This window comes from Lepisosteus platostomus, chromosome 11, assembly GCF_059453375.1.
Source record: "Lepisosteus platostomus isolate fLepPlt1 chromosome 11, fLepPlt1.hap1, whole genome shotgun sequence".
NCBI classification, from domain to species: Eukaryota; Metazoa; Chordata; class Actinopteri; order Semionotiformes; family Lepisosteidae; genus Lepisosteus; species Lepisosteus platostomus.
The window spans coordinates 34,498,293-34,521,304 of NC_142621.1; the positions used below are offsets into that span (position 1 = coordinate 34,498,293).

The 23,012-nt window shown below is 42.1% G+C and overlaps 1 protein-coding gene across 2 annotated transcripts in view; it reads right to left on the reverse strand.

Moving 5' to 3' along the window:
* The window catches only part of radil2b (Ras association and DIL domains 2b), a 60,374-nt gene that overhangs the window by 30,174 nt on the left and 7,188 nt on the right, over positions 1 to 23,012 (reverse strand). For both annotated transcript variants that reach the window (XR_015925369.1, XM_088599380.1), the window contains exons 2-8: positions 22,135 to 22,461; positions 20,054 to 20,289; positions 16,174 to 16,493; positions 9,807 to 10,478; positions 8,750 to 8,787; positions 7,676 to 7,851; positions 6,764 to 6,876 (exon numbers count right to left, since the gene is read on the reverse strand). Coding sequence is in view for 1 of the 2 variants with exons in the window: in XM_088599380.1 (XP_088455506.1) it covers positions 6,764 to 6,876; positions 7,676 to 7,851; positions 8,750 to 8,787; positions 9,807 to 10,478; positions 16,174 to 16,493; positions 20,054 to 20,289; positions 22,135 to 22,461 (1,882 nt within the window). In the remaining variant the exon portion in view is untranslated. The remainder of the gene's footprint in view (positions 1 to 6,763; positions 6,877 to 7,675; positions 7,852 to 8,749; positions 8,788 to 9,806; positions 10,479 to 16,173; positions 16,494 to 20,053; positions 20,290 to 22,134; positions 22,462 to 23,012) is intronic.

Consider the following 23,012-nt stretch of genomic DNA (forward strand, 5'->3'; position numbering starts at 1 on the left):
GTAAATCTATAATTTGTGTCAAAAGGACTTTTATGTTGCCTCTATTTTTTTCGATTCAGTCCTTTCTGTGATGGATAGCTAAGTAAGTAATTGACTCCTTCTGAGTTTGTGGCTCTTTCAGCTTAACTGTATTTGACAGGCATTCCTGTCAAAAACATCTTTGTCTCATGTTTCACTGTTTATTCTATATGAGAACCACCAAATGCAGATTATACAGGTGGAAACTTTATAAAAATGTATTTAAACCTGAACAGCTAGCACTTCTTTATCCAAAGGGTTGTAGGGGCATGGAATAAGCTACTCTGCCACATGGTTGAAGCCGGTACTTTGGCTTCTTTCAAGAAACATCTACATGAGATCTTTTAACTACAAAATAACATTGTTCAAAACAAATCTAATCCAGAATTTCTAATCCAGAGTATCTACTGAAATTTCACCTCAGCACTAGTGGCTAGTGAATGGCATTCTGCAGATCCAATGAGGTACCCTACTCTGTTAAATGCATTTATACTGACAAATACTGGATATACAACGTGCAGAAAACCACAATGTCTGAATGTCAGACTTCAGATAGATTCCTAACTATTAGTTATAAGTAATTAAAAAAATTAGAATATATATACAATTAGGTCCTGGGAAAATTATAGTACTATAAAGAAGCAAAAGGTATCAATAAAATCAATAAAATTTAAAACTGAAACAGTTGTACTTTTAGTTTTTTTGCCTGGAAGGTACTGTAGCTTTTGCCAACACAACATTTATCTTTTAATTGTGTTTGATTACTGGAAAACATTTCTGTCTTTCGCAGTTGACTCACACCTTAGCCTAAGGCTCAATAAAAACAATGACTATCCTCATTTTGAACTGGTCGCGCAACATAACCAGATATGGTGTACTTGACAAATGATTTCTGCTTTGTCCAAAGACACAGAAGTGACAAGCTTAGTGTTTCTGCCTGACACTGGCCCTTGAGCAGTGACTTCTTGGAACTCTTCCAAGTGAAAGTGTTCTGATCCCACCAACGGAGGAAATGTGACACTATATCACTGGTGTCAGGCTCTCTAAAAAACATGACGAGCTACAGAAGGAATTGCAGATGTCAAGGCATGTTATTCACTGCTAACAGAAAGAACGGTAGTGAGTAATGCTGAGTCTTTATGGGGCCGTGCCTTAATTCTGTCACATCTACCACCCATTTGCTGATACATGAAGATAATTGTTCCAATCAGTGAAGTGGCTGCAGCTGCTTTCCTAACGAGATTCCCACCTGATAGAGCAAAGTGCCCTTTATTGCCGTTACGATGGGAAAGGACTTTGGAATCTGCTGTTTATGTTATACAGTATAACATCCGTTATCACAAAGCCATTGATTCCTGGTAAGAGGTAACAAGGCACACACGTACAGAGACAGAGACACCGAGGCAGCATGTCTTTGTGAGGTGGGAGGAGACTGGAGCAGAATAAAAATTCACGGGGACATGGAGAGAGCATGCAAACTCTTCACTGAAGGTGTCACAGATCAGATTTGAATCTGGGACCACTGTAACTGCAAGGGTAAAATATACAGTGCAATCTTCCCTTGCTAAAAACATATGACCACATTAGCTCAGAATGTGTGTCCTTGACGGATGATGAAAATGACAGTTCTTAGATATTAGGCACATTTTGTGTTAAAACAAATATTTCATTTCGACAATCGTATAACAAACTGTCTATTACAACATACTGCTGCTCCTGCAAAAGAGGATTTTTAAGTAGAAAACCAAAGCGTAGTTGGAGATTAATTTTGGGACTGATGGGTCCTTTGGTAACAGAAACTACCGAGGCAGTTGGATTTCAGGAAAAAAACTGTACCAATAATAGTCTGGAATGACAGCTTTACAGTGGCACTTCATCTGTGAGATGAAAAAGATTCATGAACGATGAAGGAATAAGAATAAAACAAAGTGACAAAAATAAAATGATCTTGCAAAATTCCATATGCTGATTCAAGATGAAACTGGAACTGGTGGCCTTTCTCAGGCCTGCTGCCCACTGTGCTGTCATGACATCAGCTCTGCTTGGGTTCACTATTTCTCCAACAGCAAGTCAAGAAAAGATGCCTCAAATCTCCCAATTTCCTATACAAATTCATGTCCAAATTCCAGGACTCCCAGGGGCAGTCTGGGCTTCTGAGTAATGCATTTGACACGGAGACACACCTGGAAACACTGCTGATGAAAATTCCTGTCTCAGATTACTTATTATATCACTGAAACTACACACACAAAATGCAATTGTTTTTGAAAGGGAGATTATGTCAGCAGACTGATTCAGCAATCTGTTCTGACTATTCGAATAATTATGTTACATAAGCTTCCGCGACCCATAATTGAGCTCTGTAATCACATTTGTGTGTGTTGGTGCTAGCACTACTTAACAGCTTTTAATGCTGTCCTACACCAAATTTCCATCAGGATTCAATCAGGAACTGTCATAGCCACTATACTGTATGTCTAATTGAAAGGTCATCCATTTATGTTCCTGTACGTTCATAAAAAGAGGATTTTCATTACACAAATGTTTACGGCAGTGAGGAACAGACAGACAGCAATGTTGTAATAGCCAAAACTTCTTGTGTGCCTCTTAAGGTATGGCAAGCTGAAACAACACAACTATTGCAGAGGAATTTGTAATATTTATGGTGATGGTCATATACTGTACTATTTGTGACAGTTGCTTGTGTTTTACTTGGAGTAAAAAAACATTTTACTTTTCTAAGTCAAGGAAATTTTATTTAATTTCTTTGTTAAACATAAATACTCAAATGTACAGTATGCAGAATTTGCATAGATGAAGTTACAGCCTTGTAACCTTTCTTGAGTCTTATTGACACAATGCTTCTTTGTTGTTTATCTTCTCACCAGAGTAATTTAGTTATTAGCACTTCCAGTTCTACGCAGACACGCACACGAATAAGTAAGAGTGTACTTCCAGACTAAACACCACTGCAAACTGTATGGCAATAGCTGACACAGTGTGGTGCTATCTAGGTCGGAACTGAATTCATAGTTAGAGGTACTGTATTAAGTGTTTTCGGTGCTGGCTATGATCCTGTCGTTATGCTGGCCTGAGCTTTCAACAGCTGACCACAGGCCAACCTCATCCCTGCTCTCCAAGGAGCTTTCCATGCAACCATGGCAACCATGGCTCACTTCCTTTCATCTTCCTCTCAAGGAAACAGGCTGCAGCACCAATATACATCCCCCCAACACACATCTCCTCTCTCTACCACAGCTGCTTCCTGATTGGATGAACTTTTGCCGATAGCTAGGTGAAGTTTCCTTTTCTCTTTGTACTTGTCATTTCCTGCTTAGTATTGTGGAAACGTGTAAAAACGGGGCCTGACCATGTGCAGATTAAGCTTAAAAAGGGTGGATCTTGCCTATATATTAGCTGCTCACATACTGTACCTGAGGCTAAAAGAAAAAATCTGATTTAATGTTTGGTGGAAAGTAAGGCCCTTACCGATGGGTTTTCCCAGCATGGGAGAAAAGTCGTTCAGATAGGCAGAGCTCACGCTCACCTTTCTTAACCAGACGATGGAACTTTAGAACCAGCCAGCTTTCTCCATTCACCCTGACAAACATGCCCAACATGCGCTCAGACATCCTCCCCACAACTGCCTGATGCCTCTCGATGGGAATGCAGGATTTACAAACAAGACTCTCTAACACCTATGCTATTATGCAATAGAGGATTCCACAAAGAGTAAAGCTCTTCATCAGCTGTCACCAAATCCAGGCATAAATTCCTATATTTACCATTGCTTTCTAGTACAGCCTTAATGTTGAAACATTAAGGCTTATTCAGATAAGATTTGCATAGAATTCCCAACAACCTTCAAAAAATGGATGAACGTGACCATCAGATTAGTAATTTACTAGCAATGAGATGATGTAGATGGTCTACCTGGCCTCCATGTATTTCTAACAGTTCTATTACTTTTTAAAACATATAATGTACGAACTTTGTGGAATGCACCAAAATCACCAATTTCCACAGTCCGCCCTTGTACATTTTGTGTCGCATAATTCCCTTTGGCAAAGGTCTTGCGGAATCTCTTGAAAACTTGCTGCTGAGAAAGTGAATGACACTGATGTAGCCAGTTCAATCATTTTTCAATATAAATGCCACTATCTTCCTAAACAAACCTTTTGCGAAACACCACATTCAGCACAAACCCTGTGAGGACTTCTGTTGATTTAGAAACTTTAATCACAAGCGGTCTCTGGTATTTAATTAACATATTTCTTCAGACTTTAAATCATGTTGTTGTCCCTCCCAACCAGCTCCTGCGTGATTTGGAAATAGACCCAAAGAGATCACCGGGCTACAGAATGCATTTGATGTCCACAGCTCCTGGTTTTCAATATCTGCCGTCAGGCTGGCACAGAAGCACAGTCCCACAATGCCTCTGTTGTCTGGCGTCTGATCCGCAGTGGGCCACGGTGTTGTTGTAATAATGCAGCATTTATTCCACTGCTTTACTTGGGAGCTTCTACAAAGGAAACTGCAATAACGCCCTGCTGGGAGTGCCCTCCTGGGGCTCTTTGTGGAAGCAGTAAGCCCCTGATTGTTGTTTGTAGATCTAAGTATCTCAGCTGAACCACCAGCCTGGAGCATACACAATAAAGAGCACTGGCTGCATATTCCCAGGAGCTGCTGAGAAAGGAGGGATTTCACATTGGATTTGAATCCCCCCTGGACACCATAGCCAGTTACACACCGAGCCGTACTGATCCCAGTAAAAAAAAAAGACAGCATTTCTTAAAAGAGTCAGTAGTAACATAAAGCGGCCTTGTGTCCAAGAAAGAGGTACAGTATTTGTACGGCCATATTCTGACCAGAACCGTAACTGCTCTTGTGGTTGGGAAAACACAGATGCAACATCCTGTAGCTGCTTGCCAACTTAATTTCTTGGTTATTTCCCCTGACAGTTGCAGAAAAAAGAAGCCCATTGATAGGTCTTTGCAAATACTTAAGTAATTTAAGAATGTTTCACAAAGACGAATCAGGCCTAAGTCAATCATTTAGCTTAAGGTTATATTGAGATTTATCAAATGAACTTCCAATTCAACTGGGGGTAGAAGAACAACAACCAGCAGGACATTCTCTTTGAAAACTGTCAAAAGTTCTTTCTAAATGCACATGGGAGTCTTGGTCCATTAACCTCTGCCCATTGAACTCTGGTGTCTCTCTAGACAATTATTTTTTAATCCAGTAGCCCTGTAAAGCCCCTTGCACTTCTCCTGCAGATGAGTCCTCAGACTCCTCCTCATTCTTTCTGAGTACAGAGAGACCTCTGCCCCCCTCTTCACAATGCCACCCCCCATAGATCTACATGTATTTCACACTACTGCAACTCTATTATGGCAACTGAAGCACATTCTTTGGTTAGGAAAACTGTTACATACTGTTTAGGGAAATTCTGGGATTTAAAAGTGTATTAGATGTCCAGTTTGTGACTTGATAAGCAATGCTTATTAATCCGTAAAAATGAAAATGGCAAGGAATTGTAAGCATGATCTGTTTTTAAAGTTTTAATTTAGAAATCACTTTAAATTACTTTTGCTCTCATTTAAAACACAATTTGTCATTTGAAACTAAATTTATAATTAGAAAAGAAAGAGAAAAGGTAGGGACTACAGGGGACAGAAAAGGAAAGAGGGCAATTTACTATAATTTTTCCTTCAAAAGCACCACCTGGCCCAATGGAAAAGAAATGGGAAGTTGGTATCTCTGGTAGTCACAGAAGCCACGCGAAGAGTTAAGGCTTTGTCTCACGCATCAATGTCATGAGGAATTTCGTGAGGAGGGCAAGCTCAATATGTGTCCCCTTCTTCAGTGTCCATGTGGAGTGAGTGCAGCAGTGATGCAGCCAGGGCTCTGGGCCTTCTGCCACACACAACAGAGGTCTGTGTCCCAGTGGGAAGGGTCTGGCAGAGGCTCGACTTGGCCCCACCCATCCACAGGCCGCACTGTTTACCCATCGCCGAAGTAACAGAGGGGCCACACGCAGGAGAGCTAGCAGAGCAGGCAACCCAGGGAAAAAAAACACGACCCTCATATTTTAATTGACATTAAGCTTAATTAATAAATGCTTGGAGATGTAAACAAACATCTGTATTAACCTTACTACTTTTCCAGTTTATGGTCATTTTATCAATATTCTGAAGAAAATGCCTGTATGTTGACATTATTAAAATAACTACCGTTGAAAAGAGGTCAAATTCTCTCTGAGAATTTTTTGGCTAATGTTAAAATTCCACTAAAAACATTTGCTAGAAAGTCATGCTCATTTCCTCAGTGCTGATGACTTTCCTGTTTTACAGAGTCATCCCAGATATCCGGATTGAATCCGAGTCTTACCGAGCAGTTGCTGTTATTGAATGTTCAGGTGCTTGGAGAATTCAGACTCCCAAACTCCTTCCCTAAGCCCCCCCCCAATCCCAACTCCCTCAGTGAACATCCCCCAGTGATAGCTTATAGAAAGCAGCTTCTTGGCTGGCTGGATGCTTTTTTTCCCAAGAAGTGTGGGAAAAGTGATGAAACAGTGTAGAATCTATACATTTCCACTGGCACATTTCTGATTTTGTCAGGCATGCTAATTGCATGTTAGACTAACCAGTGTCTGTATTTATAACTTCAGCCTCCTGTTTTGCCTATAGCTGAACATTTGATTTGCATGGGGAAAAAAAAACACTAGCAGAATAGTGCTTACTTTGGTGAGGTAGTAGACAGACTGCTGGAAGGTAAACATAATGACCTCCTCAAGGACTGTCATTGCCTCCTCGCTGGCTGATCTGGTGGCCGACAGCTGAGAATCGGACATTTCTGAAAACAAATCACAGTAGAGACAACAGCATGATCCTTGTTCATGTGTTGAAATGCAAAATAATGAACAGACTAAAATTCTGGAACTTATGCATGAATAACATGCAATTCTTTTTTGTGTGGTCAGATAAGAGTCATGTACAATAACGTAATAATACAACAACCATCTGTCCATTTTCTAACCTCTTTATCCAATACATGTTCATGGGAGGGCCTATCCCAGCAAGCAATGCGCATACTCATACCACAGTCAATTTTCCCAGAAGCCAAATAACAAAGGTCAATTTTAGGTGACAAAGTTTGTGTTTTCAGTTGACATCAATGACCTTAGAAGTATTCCTGACATCCAGTAGGCATGAGGGGAGGTCACTGAATAGTTGTCTTATTTTTGTTTGAGTGGCCCAAAAACAGAATGCAAATCTACAGTGCTTCGATCTCAGTTCAGAATCAAAAGAAGCAGCAGGGAACATCTGCTCATCCCCACCAGCAGACCCAACATCAGGCTGCAGGAATACCAAGGGCAGTCCTGGGAGATACAGACCTGATGCTGACAGATGATAAAGGCTTTAAGCTCTGCTGTCCCGCTATACAAAGCTACAGTATATAACGCTATACACAGAGACATACAAATTAATGTTCCCAGGCTCTTAATTACTTATTTCATGCCCCACTTAATTTCCACATGTATTCTGCCTGTGAAAAGGAAATGCTTGGCTCATATGCAAAATGTCGTGGAGTTGCACCACTTATCTAGAGCTCTTCCTGTCCTGTGGTCACTGTGCACAGTGAGTTCAATCACCTGCGATGTCCTCCTCGCTGTCCCAGTGCAGGAGCTTGGGAACATCCTGCTGGATGAAGTGCAGAAGCTCTATAGAATTGGCCATCCAGAAGACCAGCGGCTGCAGGCCGGGGATGAGCTCCTTGATGCCCAGCAGGCTCAGCTCCTCGGGGTCCGGCTCAGCTCGACTGGAGCCCCTGGAGCGCAGACGAGATCAGATCAGCCAGATCAGCCTTCCCACACTTGTAGGAAAGGACAGCTTCCACTAAAGGACTTCAGCAGCAATCTCTCCAGAGCAACAGGGAGTGAGCCCCTTTAACAGCTGCAGCTCAAATAAAAAACCCTGGCTTAGCAATGCACTTGTCTCCCTCTTATGCTATCCGATGTTTATAAATTGCACTACTTTCCCCGTGTGGCTTGTTCTAAGCGACCCATAGGTCTCTACATTGATATGATCACCACAAAGGTAAGGGTGGTTATATTTCAAGGAAGATAAACTGTTATAGGCTGTAGGGTTTGCTCTGGTGAGCAACAGTACTCTAGTATCCAAAAAAATCATATTAAATGATTTCTAGATTTCAATCCTAGAAAGAATACTGCACGGTAACTGCGCTTGCTCACATAGTGACAAGATGTTCCTACAGTTAGATCATGGACTTACAAACTAAGAGCAGGGTAGATTGTCATACTGTACATATATAAATTTTACATCTTTCATTTAAAAAAATGTTATTTTTCCACCACTACAAGACATGCGGTGTTATAAACTGAAGTATTCACACTATGGAGAGTGCTTTTAAACACTAGAAACAGCTTTAATGGGTTTACAAATGGGTTTCTCTCCTAATAGGAGGGACTGTAAGTATCTGTGTTTCCAGCCAATTTAAGTGTTCACACTTTTGGAGAATGAATGGTTCACATGAACAAAACAGCTCAGAATCCATTAAAGAGTATGCCGTAAGGCAGACGATTTAGCAATTAAAATGAGCTAGCTGTGGGTGTGGGAGCATTTCTTAAAATATTATTTTAACGTGAGCAAAGAATTATATAATTCATTTTAAAGTGTTGAGCACATGGATAAAGAAGTGGTCTCACATTTCCAACTGGATGGCAGCAAGCTCCTTAGTCCTTTCCTAAGATACAAAAAGATAAGTCATATTTTTGAAAGCTAGAACAGCCAACATGTGAGCAAGTGCTGTAACAAACAAGTCCTCACATTTCTACTGCAGTAGCATGAAGAACTGCTGTGCTGTCTAATTCTGATCGATTAGTTCTGGTTTCTTCACAAATCAGGGCATTTTCCTTTTTGGGATATAAATTAAGATAAACTTAAGAGGCATAACACTTTAATTAAATATGAGTGATATATATTCATTAAAGAAACATTTTCAAAACACTAAGACACAGACACTTCATCCTTCTTTTACCTATCAAACAACTGAAAAGGAAAAGTGATTTTATTTTCTTTATTCACCCATACTGGGACACAGCATGGGTGTTCTGTATCTTGCAGAAAAGGATTTCCAAGCATTCTTTCACTGCAGGTAGTTAGATCACTTGCTGTCTGCCACAAGAATTATTCATACAGAAACAAAATAAAGCACAGAGCTGTCATTGTTTAAGATGGCAGCAATGAGGCAAGTTGGCAGAACTCTGGACTCCTGACCAGAGGGCTGTGGGTTCAAATCACAGGCGGTAACACAACCCCTATAACCTTGAACTTGAGGCTTTATTCTAGTATTCTATATCTATACTATGTTCTAGTATCCAACAGTATATATGTACCAAAATATATATTCAAAAATCATAATAGGTATTTGTAATCCCAAGAAACAGGTTTGGATTAAAGCATTCTGTCATTTGACATAGAGTTCTCACTACAGTATATGAGAAAAAAAGAATCTTATTTTAAAAAGAACAAAGTTGAATAATTAAGGCCCTAGTGGAGGACAATGTGGTATACATTGATACAGTAGTTCAATTGATACAGTAGTGCAGAGCTTTAGCAATTCAAATGAGTCCCAAGAGAATGTCGAAACGTTTCTGAAATTGCAGAGTGGCGTTTCCAAGCGGACACAACTACGCTTTTCCCCACAGTACTGAGAGGACATCGCCAACTGGTTCTGACAGACTCAGCCCTACAGATACATACCCACATGGCTGTCTGGACCTGGCTGGCTATCCTGAGCAGGAGCCTGCGGATGTCAGCCATCTCCAGGGAAGTGGCTGCATGCTGGATGCAAAGACACAGCAGGAAGGCCGGGGTGAGGCAGGGGTCGCTTCCCTTGGGGTCGGTCAGGTGGATGATCCTCCTGAGCAGCTGGTCCTCGTGCTCGGGGTCATATGGGAGAGAGAGGTCTGCCCCGTCGGGGTCTTTCAGCAGGGGCAGCGATCTCAGATAGGCAGCTTTGGACTTCAGGGCAGAGCCGCACGTTCTGCAGGTGCCCGTCGAGCCAGGGGCGTGCGACATCAGCCACGCGGGTCTCTGGTTGGCGGCAGGGGCAATGGGGTCCTTGAACATGAAGACGTAATGGTCGCCCAGCCCCAGGAGGTCCCCCGGCCGGAGCTCAGCCTCGCCTTTGAGGGGGGCGCCGTTGTGAGTCACGGGGGCGCCGTGGAGCGGCCGCGCCAGTGTCACCGTCCTCTTGGCTCTGTCCCCCTGGCCGGGGGTCTCCAGGCGACGCACACAGCAGTGCTGAGGCAGGACGTCCGGGGCAGAGAGCAGGATGTCCACTTTGAGGTGCTCTACATCCTCCCCGGTTGAGTGCTCGCTGCATCGCCCAAAAATGTGGGTCACCCCGCTCAGTAAGTAAATGACGAAATCCTGGAGAACACAGATGGGACCCACGTCATAAACACACCGACACAGATCAAGACCTTTGGTCTACTCTTGATAGATAAAGCTCTCAGGTTTTACTCTCCTGCTGAACCAGGGTGGTTATCGCTCCTGTGCGAGGGCATTCATGCATCTATTCTGGTCACGCTGAGGCCTACAAATCAGTGCGAGAGCGAAATGGAATGGAATGGTTGAATAATCAAGAGCTGAGCCGGAATAAAATTCTAGGACCAGGTCTGGAATATTCTGATCTAAAGAAACAATCTTGTTTGTGAGCCTTAACAACAACTGTTTGTGATTTTTTAACAACTAAAAATCTGCCCCTTGTATGAAGATGCACCAGAAACCCCAGTTGAGTTTCCTTTGCAATCTTCAGGCTCGAGATGTGAACTCAGTTCTGACATGGACTCTGGAATGCAATTTATTGGACAATACAGCATTAAAAACATCCACCCACCCATTTTCTAAGTGCTTTATCCAATTCAGGGCTGCAAGGGAGCTGGAGCCTATCCCAGCAAGGAACAAGCATATAGCAGGATACATGCCTGGAAGGGAAGCCAATCAATTGCTGGGAACATACACTCACACCAGGGTGAATGTCCCCAGAAGCCAGTTAACCTAACAGTATGTACTTGGACTTTGGGAGGACACCGAAGTTACCAGTGGAAACCCATACAAAAACATTAGAACAAACTGTACAAACTACAATGCTAACCACTACGTCACCATACTGCCCACGCTTCAGACAAATTGAACATAACCTTACAATGGAAGAGCAGCGCGGGCCACATTCTAAGAGAGGCAACCCAATGTTGACACACAGCTCAACAGCTGTGATGGTTAATCCAGGACGCTGAGAGTTTATTCCAGCTCAATGCTTTGATTTGTAGCTCTGAGAGGTTTATGCTTCCTTTCACAACAGGAGGATCAAATGAGACTTTGGCAAAGAGTATGTCACAAATCCTATCCCTAATTTTCTTGCCCAAGAGGTGTGTGTCACCATTTCAAGTTAGTCCAACAGCGAAAGGCTTGGCTGCGGTTCTGGAAGCATTCATTGATTTCTCCTTTCATTTCAATTATGCATTGACCTCCCGCTAACTCTTTTTTCAATCTCTAATGATAATGCCGGCAAACCCTTAGCTTGAATAAAGCTAAAAACCACCATCAGAACACTACACAACACGATAAAACAAGATGCACAAAAACCAGGCTTGTAAAATTTTATTTTCCAAAAGACACCAGGAGCATATCTATTGAGCTGTATCTGCAGAAAGTCTTTAACAGTGTCTTCCCATCATTTTCACCTGAATTCTCCCTCCCTGGAGCTCTGCTCTTATCTTTCACTGAAATAATCACTTTCACTGTCTTGTTATGAATGGTGGCAAATAATGTTGTGCCTGTAGAAACGTCTGTAAAGGATTATGCGTGTTTTTATATTGTGTACTGCAGTGTTTACGAGGGTTTTATTAGCCGCTTTCAAGTAAAGCGATGCTGACAGGTCTACTAGCAACCAGACGAACAAGACTGGTCAATTAGCTTCCTCTCAATTCTGTTATATTATGCTGAAGTACTAGAGAGAGAGCCAAGATGACCAAAGATGTCTGTTTGTCTCTTGCTATTGAAAAAAAAGATCTACTTGTCTCACTCCTCTAGAGACTTAGTCCTTGTTTCACAGAGATTCCCAGCCTGTCCAAACAAGGGCGATTATTGTGTGTGGCATTCATGTCAGTCAAGGTTAGTGGCCTATTCAACAGGGAAAGCTTCAGCATTTAACTTTCAACTAGTGTCAAGGTATGTGTACACAACACATGACAACAGTTTTCACAGCAGTATATATGCCAAAAAGGGGGCATTTAAAATTCAATGAATGAGGCTAGTAGATTTTCACAACACAATGAAGCACATACCAAGAGAAAACTTGGGACTGGGCTCTCTCTAAAGGTTACAATAGAGACTGGAGCTCAAAGCCAGAGTCTGAATAATCTTGGTATCCTGTCTTGTCATTGTGGTTTCTTGTCAAAAGAAGAAAGGTGTGCCAATTCCAAATCCAGGACTGTGCCAGAATCATGGCGCAGCCTGCTTTATGAATCCCGAGACAGGAAAGCTGGGAAGGTGGGATCTGATAAGGTGGCCGGCTGGATACCAACAATATGAGGAACATCTGTCACTCAACTGCTCAGGAAGTGTGGTCATTACAGCCTGTAACACAAATCCCATTCACAGGATGGGCTCTTTTATTCAGCCAAGCTACTACTGACAGAGCAGAGCAGGGCTAATCAGGAGACAGTGGAGCTGTGTATGTTGCTCCAGTGGCTAGAAACAGTTATCTGGGCAGCTCCAAACCAGGACTGCTCTCTGTGGTTAGGATCTGGCTCCACAGCAACAGTTTTTGTCAAGAACTGGAGGGTGCTGAAAACCATAACAAATCAAGAATTGAACTGGCCTGGATTCAGGGTGAGTACTGCTAGTTAACATTCAAATGGAAAAAATTCCACAAGACACATACTGTAGGTGAAGAAGCATTCCAAATTGATTTAGGCAATTTGCTCAACACTGTATCAAAACTACATACTACAATTTTCAGTTACCTCAAGAATGGATTAAACGCCAGAGTTGTTGAGATTACATGCTTGACAATTATAATTCAAAAACTACACAAGCACTGAAAGTGAACATAGATTTCACTTTTTAGTTCATTTGAATGCATCCAAATCAGACAAAAGTGAACAATTCCGCCATATCCACACATGAATGGACACACATTTTAATGCTTAAATATGGCACAACACACCTGCCTTCAGCAAGATACAGGGAGAACCTGCTATATGCTGACACTAAGCATTTTGAACACCAATGTACAAAATCACTACACAGCAATAATTATTAATAACGTCACAGCAGCTACATCTGCGGATTCGGATGACTTGTGATCTGCGACCAGGAAAGGCAGGTTTATCAAAAAATACACACTGCACAAACCTGAAAAACCTGAACCCGAGTAAATCTTCCCCAGAATGCCTTTGTGCTGATTTATGTGTTATAAGTGTGATTGCTGAGGGCAATCCTGGGCCAATCCTATCGCGACAAAAGCACAGGGCACCGCTCATCACTTCCTTCACAAAGGAGCTTCTGGCAAACTTTCAGTGATGTAAGACAAGGAGAACATACTCGCCACAGCAAAATGCACTTGCAAAGTTCAGATGGGCTAAGCCTGCCATTGCAATTAATCTCACTAAGGTCTACTATAAAAGCAAGGCAGACAAAATGAATATTGACCCAGAAAAGTATATAAATGATTTATACTTAAAACACACCTTGCAATTCTATGCTTTACTGAGCTTATGGTCTCAGACAGCTGAAGACGTATAATTCCTATATGCAATGGATTTGGCAAAGTGCTCATTTCAACTTGGCAGTTCCCAGGATGTTCTCTTATACATTAAATCATTATCCGCATTTTCTTTAAGCTTTCTGCAATTTTCCATGAGCTTTAATTCATTCTAACTACTACACACTGTAGAGAGAGAAATTACAGTTAAGCGTTAAGTTTTTTTTTCACCACTGCTTTGCCTGCAAAGTCAAAAGAGGATAAAACAGATCACAGTGCCCTGCCTGAACTGAACTCCCTCCAGATAAAGCTCTGTGCTGTAGGAACAGAAGATAACAGCTCAACTGAAAAACCAGAGGAGCAGAGGAAGACAGACCGTGTTCTTTGATAAGTCCACAGAGGGAAGAAATATCGCTATACTGTAGGACAATGGAAGAAAAACAGAATGAAATCTGATTCAGGTGAAGGGACTTCTGAATGCTTCCCTTGAATGTCACCATTGTTGTTCTGAATTAACTCTGTTTAACTCTTTTGCTGAAGTTTTCTTCAGCAAAAAGACAAATGTAGCATCCCTCAAGTCATGGTTCTAACATTTCTGATCTGGTTAGAACACTTTTTATGTTTTAATCCAGGCCTTATTCTGTGAATGTTCTCGTCAGTGCGCATGAACCTAATACATTTCAAGACAAAGGCTGTCAAGTTTGGATTGTGCTGCTTTGTTAAGTTAGAATAAAGGCATCTAAGGCACGAGCAGACTTCAGCATGCCTAGAATTGACACAATCCACTACAACATAAAAATGACATTAAAATACACATTTTTTTTCAGTTGCAAATGCTCTTCTTGCAAAACAAACCACTTATGTGGGTTTGCATTTGAAAACCATTGAAGTCTATAGAGATGGTATCACAATATAAGGGCTGAACTTTACCTTCCTGGATAGCTTCCACTGACAGGCATATTGCTCCATTTCAGGATCAAGATCCCTTATGTTGTGTGGGATGACAGCAGCTATACACTGCCTCTCAGAACACAATGAACAACCTCTGTTCCATTCAGGTGGATCCCACCCATCGTCTGCAACCATAATCGCAGGGAAATCGCAGACTATTCATGCAAAATCCATGGAGAAATATCTTTCTGTAACCACAATGCTTTTACAATTACCTGCTGCCAAGGGAAAATGTCTGTATGCCCATTAACTTTTAAAGGGCACATTTCAGGTCACAATAAAACATTTCCTGGTCATTCTAATTTCAGTGTATCTCAAATCTTGCTCAATTATAGGGATCACAGTCAATTTTCTCTCTCCACAGAACTCTTTAATGAAAAGTGAAAGATTTATAAAATCTTTCAATCGGCCAACTGGTTTTGCTCAGCTGGAAGCTTTTACCCCTCACCAAAGTGTTTCATTTCTGAATGGTATAAACTACAATATGTATCTAAGACTCAGAGCCCATTTTTCTCCAGCCTAGGTTGTGAAATTCAACTTCCAACACACAGGAAGACATGGAGTTACAATAATTCAGCAGCACATCAGTATTCTGTATGACAAAACCTGAAACAGATCAAACTGCTATGCAGTAGTAGTCACCTCTGCTGCTCCAAATCTGTATTATATGTGTTTAATTAATCAAATCAAAATTGAATCTTCAAGTGAGAGCTGGGAGAGGCAAACACAACGAGACGACATTGTTCATCTTCAACATACTGTATCAGAGTAAAAGGCTGGACTAAACAACACAAAGAATTCTGTCATTTGCAGAGATCCTTGGGTTGCTTACAAACCAAAGACAGCTAAGATTTGATATTTTTATCACCACAGTGGAAAAATGTTCAGGGAATTTTGTCTCTCACTGCCACTTTATACCACAGAAACCTTGCTCTTTCATTATTCCTGGAGTGTAAAAGACACTGGAAATACACAATGTCACCAGCTGAGAACAACTCTCTTGCTATAAGAAACTGGCCGATACACAGATTCTGGTGTTGCTAACTTAGTTTTTAAGAACTAGCAACTTCTGTACAAAGATAAGAAGCTTGGTCTGAAGACCCCTTAAGAGCAACTTTACCCTGGCATGAAGCACCCAGATGAAAGGAATGTTTGAATTAGCCCTGGCCCAGTCTTTTCTAACACCATTGGAATTTAAAACTGACCACATCTTGCTCAGGTATGAAAGTGTTCTTTGGTTTCAAAAGAAAAAACAACAACTATGATGGGGATCGTGCAGTAACTTTGGTTGGTACTGTATGAAGAACAACATTTTTCTCCAGTGTTTGAGGGCACGCAGAGGTACCCCAGTATGCCCTGAGAAACAGTGCCCCAGTGTGTCCCCGCCAGAACAGGGGCTCCTACCTGTCTGTAACTGTAGCCCTGCAGCAGGAGGAAGTAAGGGAAGTCGAAAGGGGGGTGAATGGAGTACTGTGTGGCGTTGTCGTCGCTGCTCTCCGTCTCCTCCTTCTCCATCCGCAGACACTGGGCCTCTTTGTCCGCCTCCGGCTCCGTGTCCTCCAGCAGGAGGGGCTTGGCCTTGTGGGGGTCCTTGGACTTCACAGACAGGTCCATCTCGCTCACACTCCTCCACAGCGCCAGGCTGCTGTTGACGTTGCCGTCGATGAATGCAGAGGTGACCCGGGACCTGATTTTCTGCAGCTTGCGAGCCTGGGCGTTGATGCCTGAGAAATGAGAGAAAGGTACCAGAACTGCTATCTTTCCAACTGATGCTCTAGATTAGGCGCAAGCAGTGCGTTTCAAAGCGCGTGGTTCTGAAGTCCATTCATTCATTTTCAGGAAGCTGCTTAAACCTGGTAAGGGCCATGTAACAGGAGCCAAGAAGGACTACACCCTGGAGGGGAGGGGATGCCTCTAAATTGGGTATTTAAATTATTATATGCACTCACACACACAGACAAATATAAGATACGAATTAACCGAGACACTCGGGTCTATGGGAAGTGGCAGGAAACTGGAACAACCACAGAAAACCCATGTCCTCATGGACAGCGTGCAAACTCCATACAGTTTGTATGGGGAGGAAGGCATCCCAGGGCAGAGTGAAGCCCAGGACTCAAGGGCTGTGAGACAGCAGCTGTAAGTACCAAACCACCCGATACGTTCATTTTAATTATAAAGATAATATATGAAATAGCTGAAATATGTTAAAATTAAAGATGCACAATAACTGCTTATAAGCCCTTTTCCGCAGAGAAGGAACTGAGACTCCTCTTGCTCAGCAGTTTGAACATGAACATGTCCAAGTTGTTCTTCATCTTCAACTTTTTTTTCCCATCATGACACATCATGAAAGAAAAAAGGATCCTCTTCCCAATGTCCAAAAGGAGCCTATGATATTTTACCCTAGTAAATGTGAACGGCACTGGCCCTATAATCCTGTGGCTTACCAAACAACTTTCGTTGTCATGGTTACCAATAGCCTGGATGTTGGCTTACCATACTGCTTTACACCTGTTGTTTCCATACTACATGACTTTCCCCATGCTGCCCTCTCACTTTAACATCCGCTTCCATTCTCCTATCCAATCTCACTCATTTGGTTTCTGTCCAGCAGAAACACCAGAGCGTTCTTGTAGGCTGTTTGAGAAAGGTGGTGAGAAATTCTTTACAAAAGATGTTTAAGACTCCCCTGAGGATCCTAACATTAAAGACAAACTTTTCACCCCCTGCCTAGGAGAGTGCAAAAATGTACATACAGTAGTAGCAGAACTTCTCTCATAGCACTAACGATGATCTGCTAGTGGCTGTTCCAACCTTAATATTTTATTAGAAGTATATCATTCTTAAATTTTAATTTTGGATAGATGTTTTAACTGAAAGCGACCTCTTTTAAACACAGTCCTGCTGACGGGAACTTCTGAGTTGCAAGACTGTCAAGAAATTTCACCTCATACAGACACAATACTCAACTTTCAGTCTGCTTTGGACTAAGTATAAAACAACACAAACTCTGCCATGTTCAAAATAGAGTTAGCTTGCAACCAATTCAATTTCCTTCACTGTGAGGAATTCAATCATGTTCCACAGAGTATCAACTTGTTTGAAAAATTAAACAGAACTCGAGTCATTAAAACATAAACAGATTCAAGTTCAATCCATTATATCTGCCGAGGAATTTACAGGAACCCAGCCTTCAGCCGGTCTCAGTAGGCGTTATCGGCTGTGGAAATGGGTGTTCTCGCATTGTTTTGCCAAAGACATAGGAGCTCATTACTGCTGCTCAGCTCCTCCCCAGCAAAGTCTCACTAAACCCCACTGAACACAACAGGGGTCAGCCAAAGTCAACAGAGTGCACTTCGATGTGCAGGAAGCAAGCCTTGATGGAAAGAAAAACAACTGACAGGTTGACATTTTTCACTTCCTCTGCGAGAGTGAGAGAGTCCTGCTCTTGGGGTGGGGTCTTCAGGAGTCCTGAGCCAGCCAAACCCACGAGCCACTCAGAAAATAAAGACAGCAGATAAAGGGAACCACTCAGGCTGTTTTCACTCTCAGAGAGCCAGCTCTCTGGTTCCTGCTGTTTATCTTAAACCTGCACGTTTCTGTATTCCTTTATCTCCGAAAGACCTCTGACCCCCCTCTCCTGCTGGCGGGTTGGTTACCATGATGAAGATGGATATCATCACCAAATGTGACTGAAAGGACAGTGCCCCCTCTCGAAGGAAAACTGCAGAGTGCCGCTTTTAAACCAGCCGCCTCTCCCCAAAACCCATTGACGTTCTTCACCTGCCTACCTCCCCAACCCCGAAACTGGCATATTTAGCTCGAAAAACTGAGCTCCCCCAAAGCATGAAAAAAATTCCAAATAACTTGGACAGACAATATAGGTTTTGATATTCCTTTCTCCCCTTCCTCTTCAGGGTAAATTTATAGTCAAATAAAACACCTTAAGGATCTTCTAGACTTACTGTCAAGGAGCTATCAGCTACCTCAAGAGGATTAAGTTTCAAAGTTTTCACGCTTTATATGTTATATAAAGACTCTAGACACCAAGATGGGATCAATTCTGGCTTTTCCATGTGAAATCCCTTTCTCAAACCATTTCTCATTCAAATTCCGTTTGTTTTTCTTAAAAGAATTGGAACTGGGAATTAGTTTGAGGCAGGAACACTGGAATTGACCCAAACACTGCTGGGTGGTCATGTCTGCAGCCCCCTCCTCCTTCAAGCAGCTGCGGTCAATATGGTCAACCCAAATGGCATTGAAGAACGGATAAGAGCAGGCCAGAACAGACCAGAACGAACAAGGCGTTGCGGGAATAAGGTACATGGCCATTTTGGTTGCCAATCCAGTAGCAACTACCAACCAAATATGTTCTCATGCACGGTAAAGCCTCCTTTCATTTCTTACCTTTCCTATGTTTCTACATTTGCATGGCAGGGCAGGGTAACAACTGTCATATTTAGAAATTTTCCAAAACTATGCTTGATCAGGTGGAATTTTCAACAACAGCAGTCTTCAATCTACTAGGGAAATGAGTATTTAGTAATGATATTCAATGCTCTCAAAAATGAGTCAAGGAAAGCCTCAGTTTCTGTAAGTTCTCCAATTACCGAACAAGAACATATTCAATTGAATACTGATGGATACCTTTTCTCTTAGTTGGCTATTGACAAACGCACTGAACTGCTAATACATGAATTAGTGGAAATGGAAGTTTGAAATGGACACAGGGGAAACTGGGGACAGAGTGTTACTATACAGTATGTGCAACTTGATGTCAGTACCAGAGTTCTGTTGATTTTATAGGTGTTTGCAGATAATCATGAGATAAATGGGTGTCAATTCTATTAGTATAAGCAAACAATTGAAGCAGTTCAGAATCTTAGTTCTCTACACCCTAAAGACTGCTTCTTGGGACACTGGAATCAGACATCCATGGTACAGACCCTTAGCTATAATTTCTTCTGGAACTTTTTTGTACAATAAATCCCATTTCCAAAATTTCAAAAGAACATTACCTACTGAAAAGCAAGTCAAAATTGGCTAAGATTTATTTCTCTGAATATTCTACACATTATATTTCTCCTGTTAAAGGAACATTTTGCAACCATTGAGGCTTCACACATATAAAATGATTAAAACAAGGAACAACTGAACAATCAAAACTCTGTCATTTGTGTCCTAGAATTTTTTTTTATTCTTCTCATTAGAGAAACTTCCTTAATATAAGCATTACTTCAGTGGCAATGATGTCTTTTAGCACCAACATGTTGACCTCTACCTGCAGTAAGCGTGTCTTTCTCCCTGGCAGTCTTCTCCTCCACACTGGACTTCCTCTGAATCTCAAACCGCCGGGAGAAGCCTTCCTTGGGTTTCCATAGCGACTGCAGCATGAGGGGCTTCTCATGGTCGCCCACCACTCGAAAGCACTCTGTCCTCCACTGGTGGTCCTCCCCAGTCCGTCCAATCACGTCACACAGAACATAGTCCCCACCCTCAGCCTTGTCCAGCGAGTACCTGTTTCAAATTGGAATGGTGTGTGAGGAGGTGCCATTTCGGGGACAACAGAGAACCACTGACAAGGTCAGCTCTATTTCCAAGAAAGCTGCACTGGCAAGACATTCAACATCATCTACCAAAGACTATGCTGATCCATGATCATACAGGAAGGAATGACTGTCCACCTTTTCTCTGCCTTTCATCAAAGCATTTCACCCTACCATACTTCTGACTGCCTGATGACGATGTTCAAAATATACAGAGGCTACATGCATAATAAGACTCATATTACAAGTAATTATTCTGATACTATATTTTGCAAATTAATCAAGGTAAACCTGACCTTGATTTTTTCATTTATTTTAGGTATCAGATGTATAGTATGAAATATGTATACATCTGTAGAAAATATTGACTGATTTGTTTTCTTATAAACACACATTTCTAAGGGATTTGCAAATTATATATTGCTTAATTAAAACTTGTTCTAGTAGAATTAGAGGAATGATACAAACATTTTTCTATGTTACTAGATATAACATTTATCTATAAGTTATTATATTTAACCACTCAATTTGGATTGCTGAAGTATTGCAGATGGTGATTCATTTTTGAGCTGAAACAGAAATGGATCTGACCTCAGCTATTTTTATGTAGAAAATGTAGACTTTTTAGGTAAGTGACAGTCCAAAAAGAGAACACAGATATAACAGTACTTATAACAGAAATACAACATCCTAACGCATAAAACAAAAACAGACATTTTAAAACCTTCCAAACACCTTCCATAGTGCACCAGGAGCTTTCACTGAGAGCATCAGATTTTCCCCCAACAGTGAGGTGAAGGCCAAAAATGTGGTCAGTCTGGAATTTTGTTAAATCCCAGATTGCTGAGGGATTTGGTGCTCAATGATTCAATCAGACAAGGGAGGACACCCTTCTGTCTATTTGCTGAGTGGCTGTTTTTTTTAGCCTCCCCCACACAGGGGATTCATAAGTAATGAGAAAGCCCTGCTTGATATACAGCCCTCTGCTGGAATGCAATACTGTATGTCCTGAAGAGAGTGTGCATGCACAGGTTATCAGATCATACCTCATCCCATGCGAGTCAAGCAAGGACTGCATCTAGACAACTGTTGCCTTCTTCGGGAATGGTATGAGGTCAAACCACAAATCTGCTTACAATGCTCAGTGATAGAGAGCAATAATTTACACAGGGCTTTTTAAAACCTCTAAGCTCTCAACAAACAGAGGACTGCTTCCCCCTCCAGATCTATTATCCTGCACTTTCATTTTGAGAACACAATGTTTCTATAGCATCACTGATATACTACTTACATGTACCTATGTAATTTGTAAACTCTACTGAAAACAGCAACGCAATGGTGTTCACTGTGGTTTGAAAGCCAGTTGCATTTAATCTTCCCCTACAGGATTCAGAACACCTTAAGGAATAACATACATGTCCAGAAAACTAAACAGAATGGAATGCTGTAGGTCACACAATGCAGTTGGTGAGAATGCTGAATTTAATAACAATACAGTTAACCTACTACTGTATATATGTTTTTTTATCAGTTTTTTTTTCCATCCGCAAATTTCAACAAGCAAACTACCCAGGTTCACATCCTGCTTCCTTCACACAAACGTGGAAAGTTTCAAGGCTTTTCAGTTGAACCTCAGTTGAAGAGCATCGGTTACCTCTTCTCCATAACAACATTCTCTCTTCACATACCTGCACTCTTTACAATTTTACATTTGTGTACAGAAAAGCGGGAAGGAAGACGTCAGTTCCTGCATAAGCCCTTTTCCAAACAGCTGCGGTGAGCTCCTGTCTGCTACTCTACAAACAGCAGCCCTCACCTCTCCAGGGCCTCCTTCACCAGCTCCTTGGCGCTGGAGCGCGGAGTGGCCAGCACGCTCTTGTAGTTCGCGCCTTGGCTGATCTCATTGCCAAAGATCTTCAGGACACCGGGGGCGGACACCTGCATGGAGAGCTCCGCTGGGTCGTCCGTCACCTGGATCCCACCCATGACCGCCGAGTCCCCCACTCTCTGGCCGTCCTTCAGGTAGGGGCTCCGGCTGAACACCGTCGACAGCCGGTTGTTGTGCCTTCGGATCTTGTTTTTGGCTGGCTGCCTCACTCCCACGCTTTCGGCCGAGCGGGTGGTAACGCTGGAAGAATTTGACCTTCGGCAGAGACGGGAGAAACAAGTGAGAGCTTGGAGGCACAGGAATCAGCTCACACAGAGACACCGGCCCTGTACCCGGAACCGACATTGCCACCCGTGGGAATACTCCTAGCTGAAAAGCAAAACCCAGTCCCCAACTTCAGAAGTGAAAATTAAGATACACAACTGAGAACCGGGAGATCTTCTTTATGTGGACAGTTGAGGGTGTCTAGACTAAATAAACCAACACATCCTTTAAGAAATGACGCCTCTCTGGGGTCCATAAATAAATGACCAAAATAGGCTAGAGGATCTCTACACCTTTGTAAAAGGTGTCCAAAATCTTAGAATCTAACAGCTGTCACAGAAGATTTCCTCCTAGGTCTGTTGCTGTTAAACCCTGAAGCCAACAGGTTCTCTTTACACACTGAGACAGGAAATGAATTGCTTTAGGAGTACATGACCATGAAGAAGCTGTGCAAGCAAAGTGTTACCAGGGAGAGATACAAAACATAGACAACCTCTTTAATACTGGATCTATAAAACAATTAGAAAAAACGGGGCTGGATG